The following is a 24237-nucleotide window of genomic DNA, read 5'->3' on the forward strand; positions in this document are numbered from 1 at the left end:
AGGCTAGAATTAAAAAATGGGGAATCCTTGACCTTCTTTCTAGGCACACGCCAAATATTACAGTGCACAGATCACTAGAAATCATCAGTTTCTAAGCTGGACTTGGTATTTAATTGAGTGCACGAAAAAACAAACACGGGACACGTGCTAACATAAAATAGCTCGAAAAATAGAGGATTTCGAGTAAACTTTTAAAACGTTAACCTCTATTCAGTAGCAAAAAAAGTTGTAATTTGTTTTCGCATCCACACTTTAGCTCCTTTCCCAAACCCTCGTACTAAGTGTTTTCTTGGTTTTACTTGAAATAGTGATAGATTTTCTCTGGTTACTCTCCGTATCCTCAACATCATGTAGTTTTTTTAATCATTGAGGACTGTAGCAATGGTGAAGTTTCTCACGAAAACAACACCTATATTGGCAAATAGACTTACACGAGGATTTTCCCAATCGGTATATTCGTTGGTTATTGCTGCTAACAATTCTGACCGATGATACTCGTACAAGTTCCGCACAAGCGTTCTGAAAAAAGTGGTCTTTTCGAGGTAGGTGTGTTCGAACTCAACGCCAGCACTCGAATTTATGTAGCATTCGGTAAAAAAAATTGTTTAGGTTTAGCAGAGAATGACGTAATAAAGTATTATATGACTTGCTCAGTACTATCAATAATCGTTTAAAAAAACTATAGATCTTCTAGAAGCCATTGCAGCAGGGTTGTTTACAAACCTGAACGATTTTAGGGATATAAAATGGTTCTTTGGAAGTCCATAGAAGATTTCTAATCATGTAAACACTTCCAAAATTTGAAAGATTTCGAATTTTTTGTGCGAGAAGCAGATATTTTACTGACGCTCCATAATCGCTGTACACTGTTTTTTGGGTAAGAACTGGGAAGTTTAACAAATTTCAAAAGCATACAGAGAAGTATCCTTTGTGAAAGACATTATGACGAAGTATTGACGATTTTTAGTAAGTGATAATTATACGACGAGTATCGAGAAAAGAAGAATATCGACTACAAAAATCATCGGAGTTAATCCCACCAACTCCCTTCAAAAATTCGCTCCAAATAGGAGGGAAAATATTTCGGCAACATGCAATTGATCTCAGCATAAACGGTATTTTAAATTTCAAAGATCTCTAAATTTCAAATGAAAACTTTGAATCAGTTTGTTTTTGCTGTTTTTCTATACATTTGCTGCCTGTCTTTCTTGAGAGTAAGCAAAATGAAATATATTAACTCGCCTGAAAATTTTTTGTCTCCTTTCTTTTGATAGACCGGACTTAAGATCTTCATTTGACAGCAAGTAGTGGGCTGGATGTGAAGAAAATCCCACAAGAAGATCAATTTCTCGGAAAAGCGATCCATATTGTGGAGAGAAAGAGATGCGTGGAGAGTTCGGAATCAGCTGAAGCTAATCTACTGGGATCTGACAATGAAAGTTGATTCAAGATGGTAAAATTTGAGATTCTGGAAGGAAGAATGAGTTATGAAGATAACCGGATGTTTCTAACTGTAAATTCTGCGGTTTATGTTGTAAGTAGAATTGTCAACAGAAGCAGTGGCACCACACGAACACTTTCCGACCAATTAGTGCATATCAACTGATCTCTGGCACATTATAGCCCTTGATCAATAATCGCCAACTGGTAACGGCTCAATCGAGCCACACCATCGCCTCGGCGAACTCCACTGACCGCTTCGGTGAGCTAATTTCGTTAAGCATAGCCAACAAGAATGAGAAAACTTAAAAGGATAAAGGATAAAGTCACTGGCGTATCAATCCACTTGGGATGCGCCAACGCGTTTTACTGGAATTCGTGATCGTTGAGGTTTTGGAACGCGTGTTGACCTATGCAATGACTTGCGGGGGCCAGCCGATGATCAAGTCAGTGTTTTTGTCCTCCCAGACAAGTCTGGTACCAATTTATCGACCCCGGAGGGATGAAAGGCTTGGTGAGCACTGGGGCGGATTCGAACCCTCGACAGTGTGGCTACAACGGACCTCTAACCGACTGCGCCACACCCGCCCCTATGAGAAAACTTACACTGCAATAAATGAAAATTGTGGAAGTTGCATTGTGTGAGAACTCCTCAAAGAAGCAAAAATTACAGAAATAATACAGCAACAAAAAAAATCACAAAAAGTGTTTGGAGAGAAAGAAATGAGGAGAATGACATTTTCGTCCCTTCAAGTTGTTTTTTTTTTGTTTTTCACAACTTTCAGATTCAGCTGAATTTAAGCAAATCACTGCCCTCCCCCATACTTTTACTGTGTATTCATACCGAAATAAAGGATGGAAAGCTTAGGGATCGCTCTATGATCTTTATATTTTCTTTTGTTTCTAAATTGTCCTTTATGAAAATATGTTTTCTGATTGTTGTCCTGACGTTATTCCAACTGGAAGCGAACAAAAAACGACAACATACTGACCTGTCCGTCCACAATCGGTGCAAAACCACTCAAAAACGTCGGAATTTCGATCGCTTGTACGGCTTTTGTGACATTATCTGCAGGATGATCCTGCATACACCGTAACGTAGTATCTACATTTTCGTTGAAAGTGGAGGAGCGATTCCGTGAAAGACACTAAAAATTTCCAGTACCATTGTTCTTTCCTCAATTTTTATAAAGCTTACAAGCTACACTAACCCCCAGATTTTCGGCGACTTGGCCAAAATATTGTTGTGGATTATGGGCCATAGCCCATGGTGCCAGTGCTGTTCCATCGAGCAGTATCGCTCGTCGAAATAAACGCCGACCCGGTTGTGTCAGCGGAGATGCCATCAGGAGGGACACCAGTGATGCTCCTGACCCCCAACCTGTAGTATAAATGTAATCAAGAAAGATTAAATGGTAGTTTTGTCTCATTAATCATTTTTAAGACCAGCTAAGACTTCTCCAATTGATAAATCCACTTCCTTTTCTACTATTCCCAAGATTTTCCCTGGATAAATAATTTAGAAAAAAAACACTGAGATTTCGTATCTGTCCATTCCTCACCTAGTAATGTGACAGCCTTCGGATTTCCTCCAAATGATGGCAGTATCACGTTTAACATCGTTAGCGCTGACACCAAATCCGAAATGCCGCTGTTTCCAGAACACGACGAAAATTCGCATCTTCCGAGAAATCCTGACACAATGGCATGGTTAGCAAAAATGTAGATACGGTATTTGGATGAAAATGACTTACCAAATACACCTAAGCGATAATTGAGCGTAACAACAACGATTTGTCCATGTGATGCGAGGATGCTACCGTTGTATGGACTTCCAGCATTCCATCCATATTCGTCACCATGTACGACAACAAGTACAGGAAGTGAGGATTCTCGTTGTGAGTTTTCTGGAAATAATGTGACGTAACCAAACGGAACAGATACAACAAAAAGACAAAAAGAGAAACATCTGGAGTAGGCCTTTCAGTTAAGAATGTATATTGGCAAGTTTTTTTTGCATAATTTTTAATTTGAAATTTTACAGGAATTTTACGCAGAATCCGCAAATATTTTGGGTCATAGGAAAACATTGTCGGATTCTGTATAAAATAGCAACATCCTTTCATTGAGATTTACCAGCATAACCAGCTTAATGGGTGGTTTTCATAGAACGAAACTTTTTCATCTTTTCTCTCAGCTTGTCGAATAAGGAGCTCTTGAATTATTTTCAGTCGTTTTAATACCAAGGAAAGATGTGTGATTTGAGGTAACAGAATATGATGGAAACGGTGACTAAATAAAACCAATAACCTGCGAATGCTTCAGTTAGTGGATTTATTTTTAGCAGAAATAAGGAAAGCAACATGTAAGCATTACTTCACAAATACTAAGATATTAGAAGAGAAACTAACCAAGTTGTTCGGGTACGAAAAGATTCATGTATAAGCAGTCCTCTGATTGATATTTCAGCTTAGGAAGCAGGCGATGAACATAGTCAAATCGTTGAGCAGACATTTGCTTGAAAGCTCTGAAAGAAATCAATTCCTCCACTAGTTCAGCAACGATAACAATTTCTTGAAGTACAGCACATATTTTAATAAAAGCAGGTTTTATGGCCTAAATTACACAAATATAAATGTAATGTAATATAAGTTGGCTGCAATTACACAAACATAAACACAGTTAATCTATTATATATTGCAAGTACATATATGTACTTGTATGATCTACGTCCACGTCCAGAGTATCCTTTAATCAATTAACATCGTTAGCGCTGATACCAAACCCAGAATCCTGGCCTAACACCCTCCAGCCCTTGGATTCTGCTAAGATGGGACTGAATGGAAAACGAAGCAGCAACTACTTAACAATAGAATATGTACATACACAAAATATTACTACTTTATAAATATTAATTAATTGCAAATGTACACATATTCTGCAGTTTCTCAACACTACCCAGATACCAGTGATGACGAATACTGCCCAGTGCTTAATTCTCTTCCGCCTTGAATGACAATACTTAAGAACCCAGTGGTTCACCAGCTCCAGTGTTCGGTGAGACTGGTCACTTTTTTCTGCTGCTTGGAATTCTTGCGTGATGTACTTAGAACGATATTGAAGCTTGGCAAGGAGTGAGAAGAATTTGCATTTCATCAAAAAACATGAACCACTTTCAGGCCTTTGATAAAGACAACACGTCAGGCCAATAACTAAGTTTCTCCTAAATGTCGGTTGCAAAACAAGGAAGCATACATAGAAATCTTTACAGGAAGAATGGCCTAGGACGCCTCCCCCTCTTGGATTTTTCGACAAGATGCAAATTCGATCATAGAAGGCGCGGCAAAACCGCTTAAAGGCAGCATACCACGAATCTGAGATGGTGCGGATTTTAGGTGGAGTATCCGTATACGAGGTCGTAGATTATGGAGCGAGGGTGGTTCCGCTCATCTCTCTTTGCATCACTGCAAACAGCCGCCTCCAGAATTCTGTTTTGTACTACGCCATATATTGCAACGCTCCACCCCTTGAGCTGCCTCCGTCCTGCGAATCGTCAAAAACCAATTCGGACTTACCGTGATTGGCAGTAAAGGAGCTACGTGTGCAAGGGTGGCGCGCTGCAATAGAAGGTATCGTGCAAAACATCATTCAGGGGTCGGCTGCTTGCAGTGATTCAGGGAGAGATGAGCGGAACCAAATCCACGACCCCGTATACGGATACTCCACCTGAAGTCGTAGCGTACCACCCCAGATTCGTGGTATGCTGCCTTTAACAACAAAATCACCTCATACACATACACAGTATCTTCAAATTGGAATCTATAAATAATCGAATTCCGAAGCAAATATTGGGGGTTATGAGAATTATTTGATATTAGAGCTGTTTATTTTTTTTTGTTCTGCGAAAAAGAAAAAAACCGTCGAGTCGTTCACGTTAAAAAAATCATTTCACATAATCTCATTTTCATTTGAAACGAAAGAGTAGTTTCGAAGCTGAATGAGTCCTTTGAATGTGGAATTTATCTTAATAACCACAACCTATAAGAAATTATAAGATGACGATTCAACAAATAAAACGGATAACAATACCTACATATAACAATAATACAATACATAACAATACCTAACCTGTTAAAATCCCACAAAATTAAACCAAACGCACACTTGCAATGAATGCTAGAACCTTTGGAATATTTCGAAAACATAAACGAACACCACGAATTCATTAACAGAAAAAGGAAGTACTGTTATTCGACTTTGACATTTTTAAAAATATTCCTAATGGATATTTGCATGTCTTTTTTCCGCACTTCTGGAAAAAAAAAGATTCATTTGTATTTTATTAGTACAAGCCGAGAATCGAATATGTAATTACCATCATTGTCATCTCTCGCCACATAACGACTTAGCTTCCAAAAACCTTCTTCCAGAAGCCAAATAGGACCCATCGCAAGAGTAACAGGTGCAACAAAGGGTGTTTCTTACGCCTTTTTTGTGGATTACTGACTACTAGGCGGAAATGAGCGTTATCACGCTCATAGTCGTAGACAACTCTCATACTCCTATCTAGTCTAGAATACGTAATTTTTTGATGTGTTTTCCTTAAAGTTAGCATTTGAGGGACGTATCAAGCTATTTATGTTTAACATCATATGGATTGAAAAAAACTTCATTGACGTTATACTCATCTGTAATCTACTTAAAAGAACAAAACAAAAACGTTGCAATTTTTCAAAGTAGTTTTAAAAGTGACATGAAAATACATCAACATTCTGGGACAATTTACCTTCGTGTGGAAAAGTTCGGAAGTGAGCATCGAATTAGCTGTAATGGTATTTAAATAGTGCAAGTAAGAAATATAAAGTATTTTTAAAAACATATCAAGCTCAAAGTTTGGAGAGATAGTAAATTTCAGCAGTGTCAAGGTAGCAATTACAGCAAAAGATTGCGAGAAGTTTTGAAGAATCGTCAAAAAAAAAAACGATCTGATCTAATAACAGTATTATTACAGTTCCTTTTCAACTGAAAGGTAACCTTGTTCAAATAAAAAGTGTCTTACCATAAAATGACTAAAATCTTTTTAAAAAATGTCCTCTCCAGCAAACCCAACAAAAACGAAGTTACTACGAACTAATAGGTTAAAAGTATTCAGAAACTCAACGCAGTTAACATCACACAGTTGGAATCCACTATATTCTCCGTGCAAATGCAGAAATACGTATAAGAAGCGCGGCAACGGTTTTCTTGAGGATAATTTGCAACGCTTCGTCCAGATCGGAAAGGTCAATTCAATTTACATGACGTCATTGACGATGGAGGATCTTTAGTCAACGAGATGCATGGCACATTCCATTTCTTGAGGTATGAAAAAAATTTCAAAATGTGATATTGAGTTTCCCTTGACAAATATCATCCAAACATGCCTACTTTAAGATCTGCGCAAGGTTTCTTTTACTGTGAAATACCAAGTGTGCAAAAGCAAAAACTAAAATATCTAATTTTAATATTCTGTGCTATTAATATATTCCTTTATTTTAATATATTATTATTCTTCACTATTTTAATAGTAATACTTACATGATACATTCTTTAAATTTTTTCGAAATTTTTTAATTGCTTTTATGTGTTAATTTTTCCCTAATATTCTGAACAAAGGGCGGGTGTGGTGTAGCGGTCAGAGTTTCCGCTTACTGCATAATCGATCGGATGTTCGAATCCGCCCTAGTGCTCACCAAGCCTTTCATCCCTCCGGGGTCGATAAATCGGTACCAGACTTGTCTGGGAGGATAAAAGCACTGACTTGACACATCGGCTAGCCACCGCAAGTCATTGTATAGGCCAGTTCGTAAACCTCAAACGATTCTGAATTGAAGTGAACGTGGGGGCTCATCCAAAGTGGATTGATTAACGCCAGAAACTTAAACTTTAACTTTTATTCTGGACAAGACCAAATGAATTGTAATGAATTCCACATCCAGAGATTTGGAGTACTCAGTAGAAATAATGAAAATATCATAATATATAATAACGGGCTTATTCTGTCACGTGTGTGTGTGAGTCACGAAATTCAAAAGGGGGGGGGGGTGCCACGGGTCCACTGGCGTCGGATAACTATAAAAGGAGGTGCGACGGGTCCACGGGCGTCGAGCTGCTGCGCCGACGCCAAATAGCTATAAAATGCGCTGAGGCGGATCCCACGGCGTCGAATTCCTGGGTCATGGTGTAGAAGTATCGCGCAGTAACTTTGTGTGCATGTCGCAAAATGTAAATGCCACGTTGCAAATTTTTCATATCCACTTTCCATTTTCCCATTGGTTTTCTCCTCAACTCCTCCGTTCTTCTGAAAGTGGAAACACGAATGCTAACTGCTGCTTATATAGTAGCCAACCGTTTACATGATCTGATGTGGAACGCTATCTTTATCAGTACGATGATATCATTCACTTCATTTCATGTGAACCATCATTCTGTGATAATCGTTGAGGGAAACTAGAGGGAAACCTATACTTTGAGTAATGATTCCAAGTCGTGTCTATATTACATTGGTATCGAAAAAGTGCTTAAAGGTGAAGTTTGTATGATCTCCAATTGTAGAACTGACGCGTTTACAAAGAAAACTATGAATCTTTAGCCGAAATTTCCTTTAAGAGAAAGAAGAAAACGTTGTTAGAAAATCACAATTCTAATTTCACAGAAAATGCCACTACTTAATTTTCGTTGATTAGTGAAGGGGAGCGAAGCGAACATCACAGAAAGTCTGAAGTCCGGCTTTAGCCGGACGTTCAGACTGGTTTAAGTTAATAACACAATGTCCCAAGCAGAGACAGTGGACAAAGCTCTGAAAAAAAATACTATGAACCAAAAATGCTCTCTAAGAAAATTGGCACTAACTTGCTCGAGAATACTTCATTCTCAGGGAAAATTAACTCAGAAAATTTAAAAAGTATGTGTGTAACAACGTTTAGTCAGGATCAATAGAAAAGGTAGGCGTCGATGTGACGTCGATGTGTTTATGAATAGTCTTACAGAGGAGATATCTCCCCACCCCTCCTCAATTAAAAAAAAAAAGTTATCAGACCAAGATCAAATATTGATAAGTTTGAAAGTACGTGTAAGAAGGAATATACTGTGATTGCTTGTGAATACGGAAACGTTGATAATGCTAGAAAAAAGAGCTGTTTCGATAAACATTCAAATTTTCAATTCAAATCCAATTTCAATCCAAACTGAGATTTGAAAAGTCGAACGCGATGCTCGCCTCCTTGTTACGTCAATAGCGAACAAAGTACAGTATCCCAGAAGACTTTTAATTATCCTAATTTGTCGTACCAGACATCCATGTCAAAAATGGTAATATGCCAAAAGTATTTTATTTGGATTATCGGTCATTAATGGACCTTCAGCAGAAGGAACGGCTTTCAAACATTTAAGAGATCCTTTAGTTCCGAAAAAGTCGACGAGTTTCACAAAGAATGCTCCCGACAAAGAGGCTCATACTCCACTTTATTTTAAACTGTAAACTTTTCAAATCAGTCACAACATGTTTAAAATGGAGCGGGACAGTATTCAAATCAAATGTGAAGATTCTAATTAATATGGCCATTTTTCAACCTGGACAAACTCAAGCAAGTTTCCATAAAGGTTTTGACATTGTTCTTCCCAGAGTATTCTGCAAACTATTGGATTAAGGGATAATTTATGGTCGTTCCTTTCCAACTTAAAGATGCAAAGAGAAATAAAAAGTGATGGAAAAAGTTGTGCATTACTTGGAAGAGAATTCTCGCTATAGAACAGTTGTTTCCAGTCTCCAAGTTCTAGTGATTCGTATTTTTTAAAACCAATGAAACGGACTGCTAGTTGCGCAGCGACGTCGATCAAATGCAAAAAGCAAAAAGTGCCGAAAATTTCCCATTTTATGCCGGTGGCACTTTACTACAATTATATAGAAAAACTAAAATCGATGAGATTTTTAAAATATCAAAACAATGACATGTAGTCTATTCAGCGGGACGGCAAAAGTTCCCGACAAAACCCTGACAACACTTTTTATTTTTATGTGCAAACTTAAAATTGAAGGAAAAAAAACAGATAACCTCGCAGTCAGGACATAAGCTTGTGCTAATACTTTTTCATGTGACGTACTGCGTTAAATCACAGATTTTTCAATGTCTTATTTGTGCGTACGGGATAGGACCATAAATATATACTGAAAGATGAAATCGTCAGATATTGACTATCTACTTATTCAAGAGATGGTGAGACAGCAAACAAATGCGAGTTATCTGCTCTACACCATAGCGGATCTGAATGCCGCCAGTGTTTCGTTAATAAACACTTCTTGCACATCTTTGTATTTCTTTCATTAAAAAATCATGTTTCATATGATAAGACTACGGCCTGAATTTTTCTGTTTATCGATTACTTTTCAATTTATTTGAATATGTATTGGTGACAACATATTATTTTTAGTATATAAATGTAATATTCTACTGTTACTAATGAATAAACTAATAAACTATCTGTATGTAAGGATCCATAAGGACAATAGATCCCAAGACCCTTAGGAACAGTCGCGTCAATTCGAGGGCAAGAGCCGTACAATCCGCAGCAGTTATCTTTGCCAGGTGACACGCGTCAGTCGCAACGGAGACATTTTCTCTACCTCGCACACACTCCCTCTTCACTCTGCCATGCCAGAATCCAAGACGGTGATCCGGGCAAAGATAAGCGCAGCGGCCATCGCAAAACATGGATATCCAATAGAGGAAATTATTGAAAAGTACCGTTAAGAATGTAAAGCAGTTGGGTACGCCCAGATGAGGTTCAGACCCACCTTACAAATTAAGAAAGTTAGAAGGAATCTTCGTAAATATAAATGCAACTACTACTACCCATACAAACGGCAAACCTCGCTTCGCTGAGCTCAGGCAGTTGTGTCTGAATGCATGCTGGAGCAAGTTTTCTTGCTTCTTTCGGTAAATGGGTCCATTTTGCCGCCGATATAGCCATGTTGAAACGGAACTGAAGAATAAATAAAGTAAAAGACATGAAGTGGTCTATGAATTACAAGCTCACCTGTCCAGATGGGGCCACACCATAAGGTACACCAAGAAACTGCGTAACTGGAGCTAGATCGCCACCATCTGGATTCACAATTTCTCCTTTCACAACCCCCCATGCAGTATTCACGGATCGTACTTCGTACCCACTGAAGTCCCAAAATTATTCACCTATAGCTTTTGTTATTGTGACTTAGTGAAATGGGTTCATACTACCTTCAAACGCATTGCGAAACTAACGATATTATGATTTCTTCACGAAAGGATATGGGATAGTGGTGATGCTTATAAATATCGAACGTGGTCGAGTCCAGTCCCCCTCAGTAATTCAAGAAAAAGCAACGATGCAACTTATTACGCCATGGAACGCGGGGAACACGTCGTCGTCCAACGTCCGCAATCTAGTGGGTGTAATTCAAATAAGCACCAGAAGCTGCTTCACACGCATAATCGCGGACGCGTTAAGGATTGCACGAGTTCTATCATCCGTAAGAAGTTGCGTTGTAGGGGAGACGAAAACACAAACGGCTACTATATTCGCGTTTTTCTGGATTTGCAGGGGCAAGTGAGCGTGATCCTACATTTCATACATTCCAGTACTACATCCCTACTACTATCTACTGCTGTCCCGGAAACCCCAAAATCAAAAATTTCGTAACTTCGGAAATCTTTTCTTTTTTCGTCTTTGCCTATTGTCAACATTTCATTGAGTCAATTAGTGTAATTCTTAAAAGTACTGACTTGATTAAGATGAGTGAGGGGAATATCCTGAGCAAGACCCGCACAAGTCTGTGGGTAGATGATATCATCACATTCACATTATTTGTATATGTGTTTCCTGAAAAAATACCAGGATCATCAACAACCCCGTCCATTGGAAGGGGGACAGCACTGAGGAGTAGAACGAACAAAGTGAGTTTGAAATCTCGAGATTCGATAACTCTGAATGGATTTTGTTAAACACTCCATTGCTGAGATCGTTCGCTTAGATGAGAAAAAGTTAGTTGTTAATTTTGTTAGGAAATTATCTGTTGGGATTCAGCAATGTTAATAGAATGGAGATAAAGTAAGGGTTGCTCCATTTATGTGATAGAACAAAACATAAAAAAAGTTGTGCAGAGAAATGATTTGTTAGTAAGTCTGCGAATAATTTAGAGATGACCACTCAATTTTGAATTTGACTGACTGAATTCCTCTATACAAAAAATACTGCAGAAAAGCATCGACTGAAGCTCTCAAAATAAGCTTCGGGAACGAAGGAACAGAGGTATGAGCTGGTTGTAGCCTGTTCGAAGAGGGTAAACAACATAATTAGACAATGATAGTGGCGAAGCCGGAATATCCCATGGGACAGGCACTGGTGAAAGTACTTTAAAAAGAGAATTTATATAAGTTAACGTCCTAATAGCCCTATGAAAAACGGCAATATGTCAAAATGAGGTAAGGACATATTGTGATACATCGACTTAACAATGAAAACGACCAGCATTTCATCCAGCTATGTAATTGCGTAAAGTGTACTTACTACGTACTGAGCATAAAGTGTCATTTGAGTCCGCACTGGAGTGGTGACCATAATAAGATCTTCACGTAGGAAGTCCCATTTGGAGGAAACCCTATTTGACCACCTCATCAATAATGCAAAATTGTGCTTTATCTGCTAGGAGTATGTACAGCTAGAGGTTTGTTCTAAGATGTATTCAAACTACGCCCACATCCTAACGTTTCCTATCGAACGCAATCACATGAGTCATAGAAAAACCAAACGATCATGCGATACTAAGGAAAATTAGACGGTCGAACAGTGGATTCCAAATTTTAGTGGAAAAACAAATTATTCGGCCGAAATTCGACTACAAAGTTACACATAGGGGATTAAATGGAAATATTGGATTTTAAGTTGTTTTAGTGGAAACAACGTCACGAAATTGAGGCTGGAGTTGTCATGTCTCATGCGATGCACCACAGCCGATAAGTCAATCGTGCGCTCAATTATGCAAAGTCGCGAATGGCAAGAGATGTTGAGACAGCGCCACACGTTTGGCATGAAGCGTTGAGAGTTTGAAAATCTCACAAAATTGTAGTCATCTGTGTAGAGGGAGTGTTGTTTTTGTATCACACTTATTTACACGCAAACGACATCAGGACAGTTTGGAAATCCAGATTCCACGAAAAAAAAGACTCTTAAAATGGTAATTTACCCCATTAGCACATGTTCCACTATGGGAGAACCTTAATTCTATTGCTGCAGACAAGGCGTTTCCTAATATTCTTGGCGGATAAAAATACGCAATAGCAACGGAAGCACGATGAAACATTTATAACATCAGCTTAGCAGCAAGGTCAGTACCGAAGTACTGACCAGGTCTTCAAACGCAATAAATTTTTACCATTTCCTAAATGAAAAGGAACAGATGAGCTTGAGGAGTGAGTTCCTCGCATCAAAGCGTTCCCGTCACAGAATCCTAATGACTGGGACCATTCTCATTTATCGAAGTACGTTCCAGAGTGCCTGGGGTGTAGCGTTGGCAAGAGGTTCCCCTGGGTCTGCTCGAACGATGGGTCGAAACCACTCTAGGCCAACCAAACCTTGAATCCCTATGGCGTCGACAAATTGGAACCGGATTTGTAACGGACGACAAGGACAATGACTTGATATATCGGTTGCTCCCGCAAGTCGTTGTATATCCCGTGTACGCGTTCATAAACCTCTGCTATTATGAACTGAAGTCGAACGCTTTGCAGCATTCCGAAAGGATAAATTAACACTAAACTATCCACTCTTCAAGACTCACAGAAAAATGAATCCTTGTAGCGTACTTAAGGAGTTCTAACATCGTTTCCTTCAGAAAAGGAAGATCTCCTTGATTTTTAGGATACCCATAATGAACATCTATGTGGGTCTCCTACATATTTATTAATAATATTTCCATTTTTACAAGTTCGTATCCTAGCGTTTACATATTTTTAGCTCAAGTGAGTTCTGCTCATGAAAAGGAAATAGTGAGTAAGCCGAAGTATGTGAAAACTAGCAAATGACATTTCCCCAATACGACAGTGACGTTTCCATGCAACTGAATTCTTCTGTTGCTTCGTTTTAGAAAATCCAAAAAGAATGCTTAAATTTCGGAGCTTTACTGAGATATAATAGATGTGTGTAATTGGCACAGATGCTTTGAAAGAAAAAAAAACATTTTAAGTCTTTTGAAGGGTATGTTTTTTTCGTTATCTACCAATTTTTGCAAGGTAAGGGATCGAGAACTTGGATATAAAATCTCTGAAGTTCATCACAAAAAGAGAGAAGTGCAGTGGTGCTCGATTAATAACTGTGTAAAAGGATATAGCTTTGGGTTGGTACAGTACGAATACCGTAGTATGCAACTTTTAAAGAATCCCTTTTGTCCTTCGATTATGGAGCACAGCTGTATAGAGACTACACCGGGACTGCATAACACCGTTCGAAAAATGATAGAAAACTATTAGTTGAGCAGATGAAACATACAACAATAGCCTAAGTTGTGGAATTCAATACTGAGGGATATGTGTGAGCGAATATTCCTAAACTCACCCACAACACAACAACATGGCTGAGAAACACGCGAGAACGTGAATCCCATGGTAATCCTTCAACGGGAGCGAGAGTGAAGCTAAACATGGGGTTACTGAATGATGAAAAGCCAATCCGGAGTATTCGTGCCTAGTGTGATGGGGTGTGTACTAGTAGTCCTTGTAGAACAATTAAAATAAATAGCCCATAATATGGATTCAAACTCGAAAATTGTCGTCTTAGATGTTGTTTACAATGCAAAATTGGCAAAGGTGATTTTATTAGTGAGAGGGCAATGTGCAGATGTTAGGGCTGGGGAAATTTCTGAGGTTCAATTTCAGACTAGAAGTTCTGCAAATCGGGAAGGTCGAGACTAGATTAGTGTTTGAATGGCTTTCCACGAGCTCTTTCAAAGGAAGTCTAATCGAATTTAGAGGTTGGCGAATTCAGGCACGAGGGAAACGGGCCCAAAGTGGACGGCGCTATGCGTAGTTAGCGAACGAGGAACACCAGAGTCGAAGCTACAGTGTACAACCTGAACAATATTATAGCAAGAATCATATTCTGTGTTGTTTTCTTCTTGGAAACATTGCGGATGAGTGATATTGTGAAGTTTAGTACGTGATATGATAAAAAGATTGAATGAAAGTATGCAAGTTTACACTAAAACCCTCGATCATCAATATTCGTCACCTACGCAGACAAAGTCAGTTAGCGCTCTATCTTGGCATCCACTGGTCCTCAAAAGATATAACCTCATGTTTGCATGAAATGCAAATGGTGCAATTAGTGAGTGCAGTCTGGGACACCTCGCTTTGATTGAGGCAATCCGCATTTAACGGCCCCATAGAATACATTCAGAACACCTACGAAATAAGACTGAAAAAAACCTTCCATCCTAATTGAATAATTGATGGGAAGAGATGATAAAACAGGTCTAATTCTCAAAAAAAAAAAACTATATTTTTTATTGCGCAAGAGTGAAACTGATCATCGATAGCTGTATAAAATCCCAACATTTATAATGTATCAAAAATGTATGCTAATACTAGATCTTTAACTGCTAATGAGAAAATGTCAAACTTTGAAGCATTTAGGATTATCTGGATTACAAATGTCGATGGCAACAAAGCATATATTGAGAGAACGTTTGAAGAGAAGATAACCACAAAAACAGAATTTAACACAAAAAAGAAGTGCATGAACGTGAGAGGAGAAGATATAAAACAAGATCCAAATTCAGAAATTAAGATACGATAAAAGAAGTCCTCTTGAAAGATTGGATACAGAGAAAAATGAAGGTTCCAAAAAAAGGCGAGGTGTGCAGATCTGGATGGCGCATAGCAACGAAAGCCCTCTGGAAATTTATAGAACAATGGGATTGAAAAGAAAAAGTTGGGTAAAAGTTCAAGCATCTCTACGCGTTCCTGAGTACATATCTCTCATTCGTTTACGCTTGTAGCATTTATTCTAAGCGATAGCAGAACAGCGTGCTGGTTTTTAATGGTATCATTTTCCTTATTTTTTCTTGGAAATTTCCTCAAGAGCAGTTCTGAGCAAAAGAATTACCATGAAAAGTTTACAGAAAGAGGCACTGCTTGGTTTTTTTTTCTCTGAAAACCACTAACTACACTACAATTAAAGAATAATAGTGCTAAAACTATTGATATTTTCCTTTTCTTGGCTGAATACCTCGATTTCTTGCTTTTTTGGATCAAAAATCGGTAAGAAGCGATAATGAACGTTTCTCTGTCGTTTTCACAAAGATTTCAAAAAGGAGATGTTTTGTTCCTTGATGTCTGCAACACAGACATACATCTTTTTCCGGTCACATGCTTCTTCATACTGGGTAGTTGTGGATATATGTATACAAATCAAAGCTGTGAAAATGTTTTGCTGTTTTCATGAAAAAGCAATAACTCAACGTAAGTCTTCAAGATACATGACGTTTGTGCAAATGTTCAGAAAAGTGGAAGAACAAAAACAAAACACTAAACCCAAATCATAGACACTTACTCAAGTCAGATTCTTTGAGAAAAAGGATAGCCGCAACTGAGACGAAGGTAAGGTGAGTCGCGGACACTTGACGATAATGCAAGCAAATATTCGGAGGGACTGACATAGACACTATATCTCTTTGCGATGCAATTCATGTAAAATCTGAGAGACGCTGTTTGAGAACAATAAAACAGTTCAGAAGAACGGTATCTTGATCATGTTCATACGAAACACTTCAGCAGAAACTTTGCGCGAACACTAATGCAATACTAGAGAGATCCACATATCTAAATTGGTAAAAATCTAAATATCGCAAAGGCTACTCATTTTCACTGATTCCTCTAGCATAAGGGCGACAATGGAAGCAGAATTGAGAGAAGCAATCGATTGTGTTTGATTGTAAAGTGACAGGCGTGGCGGATCCGACAAGTGAACATAACGAAGCAAGGACATCAAGAACAGCAAGTGAGGTACGTACTTGCACAGGTCTAGCGCTCTCGCATTACGTTCCGAACAATAAACCTCAAAGTGTTAAGAAATTAACGATTTCTTCAAAAAGAATGATGAATACAGATAATGCGGCAAAAAACGGCGTTCATTTTTCAGCTGTTTTCATCCATTCTCCTATCTACTCCACCTATACGTTATTTTTTTTTCGAACCTTAAGTAGGATCGTAGATTATAATGGAACTACAGGGAGAAATCCCAAAACGGCCAACTCGTTATTGCGCTTTTGATCTGTCCATTTTACATGTAGATGATTGTTCTACGGAAAATATTTAGATACACAAATGATAAGACAGTACCAAGCCACGATGCCTAACAAAAGTCCATTCTATCTTATTTATTTTCACCTTAATAAATTCATTTGTAATTTCACTTCTAATGAAAATCAGTTACCTCTGCCATCTCAATTGAGTGGTTCAATGAGTCATGCTTGAGATTGCATGGCAGAATGGATGTGCATGGAAATGTTCTTTACAAAAAAAAAACATACAGCAGATACCATACTTACAGGCTAACTCCTTTCCAATCGGAAGAAGTCAGCGAATGTAAACGAAAAACAGGGGCTAATTGTGAAAAAAAACATTGCTCGTTGTTGCTTCATCGTCATAGAACAACAGTAACACATAGATTGTTTCCATGCTTCCCTGTTCAAGAAAACAACGGATACAACGCTAAAGAGGAGTGCAACGAAAATCCTCGAGAACAGAAAATGAGGTCACCTATCTGAAGATTTGTGCTTTCTCTTGGCCGTCTTGCGAATAGCGGTCCTAATGCTCATTCGTCACTGCCAGGATATGTATATACCTCACCACAACAGCTGGCCCTTGGTTCCAAGCTTGAAAGAAATGAAGACAACTCACTACTGCGCCTAAGAACACGATTTGATATCAACCGATGTAATGATGTGATCATATATCATCTTTCAATGACCAACTTTTTTATAGTAATGAACTAACAGAATAACTATTCGTTCCCATCCAGAATTTTGCAGAAAAAACGTAAGAAGAATCATAGTTGTCCGTTGAGTCATATTCGCATAAGTATTCAGGTCAAATGTAGTGAACGTTGACGGTGCTGAAAAAAATTGCCGGTTTTCCTAGATACCTCTAAATGTATTGTACGCCGATCTCAAAAAATTTTATCCTTGATAAATATTTGGTATATGTATACTAGCGAAGCAAAACTGCAAATATATATAACAATAGGCCATGTTACATCTGTCAACTCACTAACGCGTATCATCTTTGAACAAAGTCCTGTCCAAATCTTGATCTACAGCAAAAGCTTGCAAAGAATCTATCAATTCGTCACTGTTCCAGATTCTTCGAAATCCGGCGCCTCACGTGAAGTGCTTATCGACACCTCGTACTTCAGATCGACGATGTTTTAAGCAGGGCCATCGAGAGCAGGTAACAATCAGACTTGTATAGACAACAGATCAGGTATGTATACATCCCAAATTCGGCTGACGTTGGACTGTCATACACTTTGTCTGCTTACTTCTACTTCACATGAAGAGCTCAGAAGTTTGATGTATAAGTCACCTCCCGTTGTAGTAGGGTCAAAACGACATGAAGCACGGTGCAAATGCGTACGTGGGTTTTCTCGGGGCGGTGCGGTGGAGCGTAGCGGTTAATAGCGCACCGGGACCCTTGCTGGCACCACCCATCGCTGCAGCATGCGATGGTCCCACCTCGGTTCCAACTGCTGCCTCCATCGCGCCGCTTCGAGCGCGTAATATTTTAACCCGACTATATTTTCCGACCTTGATCACCTTGATCACCTTGACTCCCGTTGATCTTCGAACTGGTCGAGCGGGCGCCAGTAATTCTTCCATTTGTCCCGATCGCGTGCCAGAGTAGCCCAGTGGTTCCTCCTTTCGCGTGGGACACGAAGAGCATCATATTTTTCTTTCAAGGACTTCGTGAAGAAATCTGACCATCGGGTCGGCGGTCTTCCTGTAGTGCGCTTAATATCGCGTGGAACCCAGTCGCTCACGGCTCTGGTCCAACGGTTGTCGTTAAAGCGCATCACGTGTCCGGCCAACCTTATTTTACTTTCCTTGGCAAACGCGGCGGCGTCTCTAATCTTCGATCGCTGACGTAGGAGAGAACTTCGAATCCCGTCCCTCAATTGCGTGAAACGGGATACCCCTAGCATCACTCTCTCAATTGCGCGTTCAATGACGCTCACTGCGTTTTCTTCCTGCTTGCGAAATGCCCAGGTTTCCGAAGCATAGGTCAAAGCAGGAAGTACGGTGGTGTTGAAGAGGTGAGCACGGAGCCGGGTGTTCCTGGTCTTCTTCACTACATCCTCGATGTTCTTGTACGCTCCCCAAGCCGCTCGTCTCCTCCTGCCCAGCTCAGGGGTCAGGTCGTTCATCATGTTCAGTTCCCGACCCAGATAAACGTAGCTGGTGCATTCGGATATGTTCGTGCCGTTGAGCGTGAATGGGGCATCCGAGACCCATCCGTTCCGCATGAACATCGTCTTTTGTAGATTCAGCTGAAGACCGATGCATCCACATGTTTCGTCGAATTCGGCCAGCATTCGTTCCGCTTGGCTGATGCTAGGTGTTACCAGTACGATGTCATCAGCAAAGCGCAAATGGTGTAGCTGCCGACCATCAACCTTCACTCCCATGTCGCCCCATTCCAACTTTCGCATTGCGTTCTCGAGGGTGGCTGTGAATATTTTGGGTGAAATTGTATCACCCTGTCGGACCCCCCCTCTTCACGTCAATGATGATGTTCTTGTAGAATGGCGAAATTCCGGTCGTGAAGTTACTGTACAACTCTCGAAGTACCTTTATGTACTGAGTAGGGACGCCTTGGTTGTCCAAGGCTTCCACGACCGCTTCCGTCTCAACTGAGTCGAAGGCCTTCTTTAAGTCGATGAAGGTGAGACAGAGCGGCATCTTGTACTCTCGTGATACCTCGATGAGTTTCGAAACAGTGTGAATGTGGTCAATCGTGCTGAATCCTTTCCGAAACCTTGCTTGCTCGCATGGCTGTCCTTAATCCAAGACTTTTTCAATCCTATTAAGGATTACTCTTGTAAAGAGATATTTTCCGACAGTATCAAAATTGCAGTAATTATAAGCAATACCTTCTTATCAAGTATTTACGTTGATGAAGCTTCTCGGCAATCTCGCCTCAAAAATCAGCTTTTAAGAACGTTCTAAGAAGAACGACTATTTAAACTCGATCAAGTTTCCCTAGTAGCACAAAAAGTTTTATTAGGGGTGTTTGTTTGTTTGTTTTCTGTTCCTTTCCAAATCGTATATTATGGAGAAGAGACTGATTCCGTCCATTTCTTCCTAATTGCCGTAAAAAACGGCCCGGAAGATGCGGCACGTGCCCAAAGCTGGTGCGCTCCAATCGAACTCCTTGTAGAAAATAGCGCGCCGGAACGCTCGAAGTCGCATCTTCAGCGCCGTTTTTAACGGCAATTAGGAAGAAATATACGGAATCACCTTTCTCTCTATAATCTACGACTCCGCATGGGCATAACCATCTAAAACTCGCACCACCCCAGATTCGTGGAGTGATCCTTTTAAGCATGTTGTGTGCTGTGTGTTGCCATTTCTGAAATCAGGGTATGAGAATACGGATGAAACGTACAAAAAACCAAACGTGTGACATTGTGCATTAGAGCACGTTATTGCAAGTACTGAAGCCATGAGGTATTTTTTAGATGTTTCATACATTGATTTGCTGTGACGTTATAGGGTACCAACAGATCAGCTTAGCCATTTCACTATCTGGTGCAGCTGCACCATTCTGGCGCGGATGCACCTTACTTTGCAACGTATAGTCAAGTCAAAACGACATGAAAGCACGGTGCATTTGCGTATGCGCTCGAAGCGGTGCGTTGGAGACAACATTGAAATCGAGATGGAACCATCGCGAACTGAAGCGAAGGGTGATGCTGGCAGGGGTTCCACCACGATCTTAACCGCAACGCTCCACCGCGCCGCTTCGATGGAAGCCGCTTACGCAACTGCGCCGTGCTTCATGTCGTTTTGATCCTACTACAATTGCTCTAGTATCACTTATTTCCGGCACCAGGAATCATTCTGATGCTTCGCAAAACGTATCCTGTCATTCTCATCTCGTCCTTCTCTTTTCTGTAGCTGATTTTCCAATATAAGAGCGTAGAAACTGGTATGTTTTCTTCTGGCATCGCTACGTCAAGCTGGGGACATGGACGACGATATCTCATCTCACGGCTCTCTGAGGCGTAAACACCATTCTGACACCGTGTGATCCCGTTTCAAAGGTTTCTGATACTGGCACACCAAGTTAGCAAGCTGGATCCCGTGCTCGGACAAATTCGCTAGGTTATAGTGTCAAGATAGGTCGGGAATTGAACATGATGAACGACCTGACCCCCAAGCTGGGCAGGAGGAGACGAGCGGCTTGGGGAGCGTACAAGAGCATCGAGGATGTAGTGAGGAAGACCAGGAACACCCGGCTCCGTGCTCACCTCTTCAACACCACCGTGCTTCCTGCTTTGACCTATGCTTCGGAAACCTGGGCGTTTCGCAAGCACGAAGAAAACGCAGTGAGCGTCATTGAACGCGCAATTGAGAGAGTGTTGCTAGGAGTATCCCGCTTCACGCAAGTGAGAGACGGGATTCGAAGTTCTCACCTACGTCAGCGATCGAAGATTAGAGACGCCGCCGCGTTTGCCAAGGAAAGTAAGGTGGGCCGGACACGTGATGCGCTTTGATGACAACCGTTGGACCAGAGCCGTGAGCGACTGGGTTCCACGCGATATTAAGCGCACTACAGGAAGACCGCCGACCCGATGGTCAGATTTCTTCCCGAAGTCCTTCAAAGAGAAATATGATGCTCTTCGTGTTCCACGCGAAAGGAGGAACCACTGTGCTACTCTGGCACGCGATCGGGACAAATGGAAGAATTACTGCTCGACCGCCCGCTCGACCAGTTCGAAGATCAACGGGAGTCAAGGTAATCAAGGTGATAGTATCAAGATGCAATTCGACGGTACTTTTCGTGAGATATGTCGCGAAGCTAGAACATCAAAATAATGTATCATAATGTCACTCCATCACAGCGTAACAGTTCGACTTATTTCCCTTCGGGACGGGAGGGACATCTGTTCTAACATCTTTGTGCACATCTTCACAAAACTGTGTGACATCCTTAAGCAGAACCTAACAATCCTTTCCAATGTTCAGCAAGATGTCACATAAAATTGAATTGTTCGTAGTTGTTCCGCATTACTTCAAATGTCACGTATCTGCCTGGTAACAATAGGGGTCTGTTGATCCTATTTAGTCATTTCCGTCCACAGTTTCAACGGCCGTCGCCCTTTAAGTTTACAAAAGAAGTGAAGATACATTTCTATAACTATCTTAAAAGGTAGATAAAAGGCAGATTTTTCTCTGCGTCATAGCGTGACTAGATCCGATTCTGTGCTAGGTTTTTCGTTATATTTCATACCTTTGGCGGACATCACCTAGCAGTCATACAAGCAACTCCATTTCTATGGACTTGCCTTCTTCATAACCAAGGACTGGGTTGTCTACATCTCAAATTCGTCCTTCAAGATAGGACGGTGAATGCATAAATGAAGTCACACAAGCGGTTTTGCTGACAAAAAGAGTCAAATTCGAAGACTGCATTTAGTTAAGGACCGAGACGACCTTAGTTCACTATTGCTTTACAAAAGTTTCAAATAGCTTAAAGCATTGGCCTTACGCAATCCGTCACTCGTAGGCAGAGTAATTCTGGTACGAACAGAGGCTATTGAGTCCAAACCTTATTTTTAGTCTTAAACTTGTTTCTAAGCCTTACACACCACAGCTCTGCTATATCACAACTCTTTCACCACAGACCTGATGTCATCTTGGTACATCTGCAGATTGGGACATCTTCGATTATACCGTTGTTGTAAGCACATCAATCAAACATTGCAGATAGCATTCGCATATTCATGCTCTAAAATTCTTATAATTCAACTCAACCACCTTAATCACCTTGACTCCCGTTGATCTTCGAACTGGTCGAGCGGGCGCCAGTAATTCTTCCATTTGTCCCCATCGCGTGCCAGATTCGCCCAGTGGTTCCTCCTTTCGCATCGGTGGTCGGTGTTCTTCCTGTAGTGTGCTTAATATCGTGGGAACCCAATCGCTCACAGCTCTGGTCAAACGGTTGTCGTTAAGGCGCATCACGTGTCCGGCCCACTTCATTTTACTTTCCTTGGCAAACGCGGCGGCGTCTCTAATCTTCGATCGCTGACGTAGGAGAGGATTTCGAATCCCGTCTCTCACTTGCGTGAAGCGAGATACTCCTAGCAACACTCTCTCAATTGCGCGTTCAATGACGCTCACCGCGTTTTCTTCCTACTTGCGAAATGCCCAGGCTTCCGAAGGTCGTAGGTCAAAGCAGGAAGTACATTGGTGTTGAAGAGGTGAGCACGGAGCTGGTGTTCCTGGTCTTCTTCACTACATCTTCCATGCTCTTATACGCTCCGTCTCTTCCTGCCCAGCTCGTTCATCATGTTCAATTCCCGACCCAGATAAACGTAGCTGGTGCATTCGGATATGTTCGCTCTCTTGTGTGTGAAAGGGGCACCAGAAATCGTCTTTTGCAGATTCGGCTGAAGACCGATGCATCCACATGTTTCTTCCAATTCGGTCAGCTTTCGTTCCGCTTGGCTGATTCAAGTCGAGGAACGTGAGATAGAGCGGCATCTTGTACTCTCGTGACACCTCGATGAGTTTCGAAACAGTGTGAATGTGGGCAATTGTGCTGAATCCTTTTCGAAACTCTGCTTGCTCGCATTGCTGTCCTTCATGCAATTTTTCAATCATATTAAGGATCACTCTTGTAAAGAGCTTGTAGATGACGGACAGTAGGCAGATTGGGCGATAGTTGCCGATGTCATGTAGATCTCCGTTTTTATACAACAACACGGTCTTGCTGGTCTTCCACTATTTAGGAACCTTACATTCCGACAGGTAACGTGTAAAGAGCCTCGCCAGGGTGTTGATGAGCACTGGCGGAAGGTTCTTCAGGTGTTTTCGTCCTATTCTGTCTGGACCGGGTGTCGTACGACTTCTTCCCGACATAATAGCATGTCATATTTTGGAAGAGAAAACTTGTGGAATGACATGTCCATCTTACCTGAGATGGTGAGAAGGAAAGTGGACATGGCTGTCGAAGAGATCAGAGTAGAGGTCGTAGATGATTTTCTCCATTTCTCTTCTCGATGCAATGGTTGTTCTCTTCGGGTTCCGGAGAACAGCCATCCTCGTCTTGCGACTGGCGAAGTCCCGACGGGCATAGCGGATGCTTTTCCCCGCTTCCGCAGCTTCAGCTACCACTTCTGCTCTTCTCTCTTTAAAGTCTATTCAACTCAATAAGGAAGCAGAAATCTGCGACTTTAATATCACACCCGGGTTGGGTCAGCTTAGAATTCGAGTTAGCTTTCCTTGCATAGTAGAATCGGTTGCCGATAGAGGTGGCTGTTCTAATCTGTGGTATCACCGTTATATCAGACGTCTGCGTCACTCACTCATTCACTGCACGGCGTAGACATGAAGCATCTTGACAGGGCTTCCAGCTTCTAAAGCAGTGGACATTTAAAAGCATAAAGATCGCATCTAGTACAACATTATGAATGTCGAAAACAGGTTGACGTTCCTAGGCACTA

General features: G+C 40.8%; 6 protein-coding genes across 7 annotated transcripts; 1 reads left to right on the forward strand and 5 right to left on the reverse strand.

The window, feature by feature from the left end:
* Window positions 1-346: 346 nt before the first annotated feature.
* Window positions 347-19468, reverse strand: RB195_025440 (uncharacterized protein; the record flags this gene model as incomplete). Of its 2 annotated transcripts, XM_064213589.1 has the most annotated exons (13): window positions 360-519; window positions 1243-1406; window positions 2433-2588; window positions 2652-2821; window positions 3003-3134; window positions 3195-3347; window positions 3852-3967; window positions 10349-10461; window positions 10516-10648; window positions 11241-11337; window positions 12025-12059; window positions 18335-19235; window positions 19339-19468. In XM_064213589.1, the coding sequence occupies 13 exons, from the start codon at window positions 19466-19468 to the stop codon at window positions 360-362; spliced, it is 2460 nt and encodes an 819-aa protein (XP_064069470.1). The 2 variants fall into 2 exon arrangements, with proteins under 2 accessions (XP_064069469.1, XP_064069470.1); XM_064213588.1 differs by lacking the exons at window positions 12025-12059; window positions 18335-19235; window positions 19339-19468 and having other exon boundaries at window positions 347-373; window positions 432-519; window positions 11241-11374.
* RB195_025441 (uncharacterized protein) lies at window positions 18331-19218 on the reverse strand (the record flags this gene model as incomplete). Its single annotated transcript, XM_064213590.1, has 1 exon — window positions 18331-19218. The coding sequence occupies one exon, from the start codon at window positions 19216-19218 to the stop codon at window positions 18331-18333; it is 888 nt and encodes a 295-aa protein (XP_064069471.1).
* Window positions 19469-20925: 1457 nt separating the features above from the next.
* On the forward strand, window positions 20926-21285 carry RB195_025442 (uncharacterized protein; the record flags this gene model as incomplete). Its single annotated transcript, XM_064213591.1, has 1 exon — window positions 20926-21285. One exon carries the CDS (start codon window positions 20926-20928, stop codon window positions 21283-21285), a length of 360 nt encoding a protein of 119 aa, XP_064069472.1.
* A 334-nt stretch (window positions 21286-21619) lies between these two features.
* RB195_025443 (uncharacterized protein) lies at window positions 21620-22750 on the reverse strand (the record flags this gene model as incomplete). Its single annotated transcript, XM_064213592.1, has 2 exons — window positions 21620-21721; window positions 22559-22750. 2 exons carry the CDS (start codon window positions 22748-22750, stop codon window positions 21620-21622), a joined length of 294 nt encoding a protein of 97 aa, XP_064069473.1.
* A 276-nt stretch (window positions 22751-23026) lies between these two features.
* RB195_025444 (uncharacterized protein) lies at window positions 23027-23395 on the reverse strand (the record flags this gene model as incomplete). The annotated part of the gene is made up of 1 exon (XM_064213593.1): window positions 23027-23395. One exon carries the CDS (start codon window positions 23393-23395, stop codon window positions 23027-23029), a length of 369 nt encoding a protein of 122 aa, XP_064069474.1.
* Window positions 23396-23528: 133 nt separating this feature from the next.
* Window positions 23529-23833, reverse strand: RB195_025445 (uncharacterized protein; the record flags this gene model as incomplete). Its single annotated transcript, XM_064213594.1, has 2 exons — window positions 23529-23619; window positions 23709-23833. 2 exons carry the CDS (start codon window positions 23831-23833, stop codon window positions 23529-23531), a joined length of 216 nt encoding a protein of 71 aa, XP_064069475.1.
* Window positions 23834-24237: the final 404 nt, after the last annotated feature.

Source organism: Necator americanus, chromosome X (assembly GCF_031761385.1).
Source record: "Necator americanus strain Aroian chromosome X, whole genome shotgun sequence".
Taxonomy (NCBI): domain Eukaryota; kingdom Metazoa; phylum Nematoda; class Chromadorea; order Rhabditida; family Ancylostomatidae; genus Necator; species Necator americanus.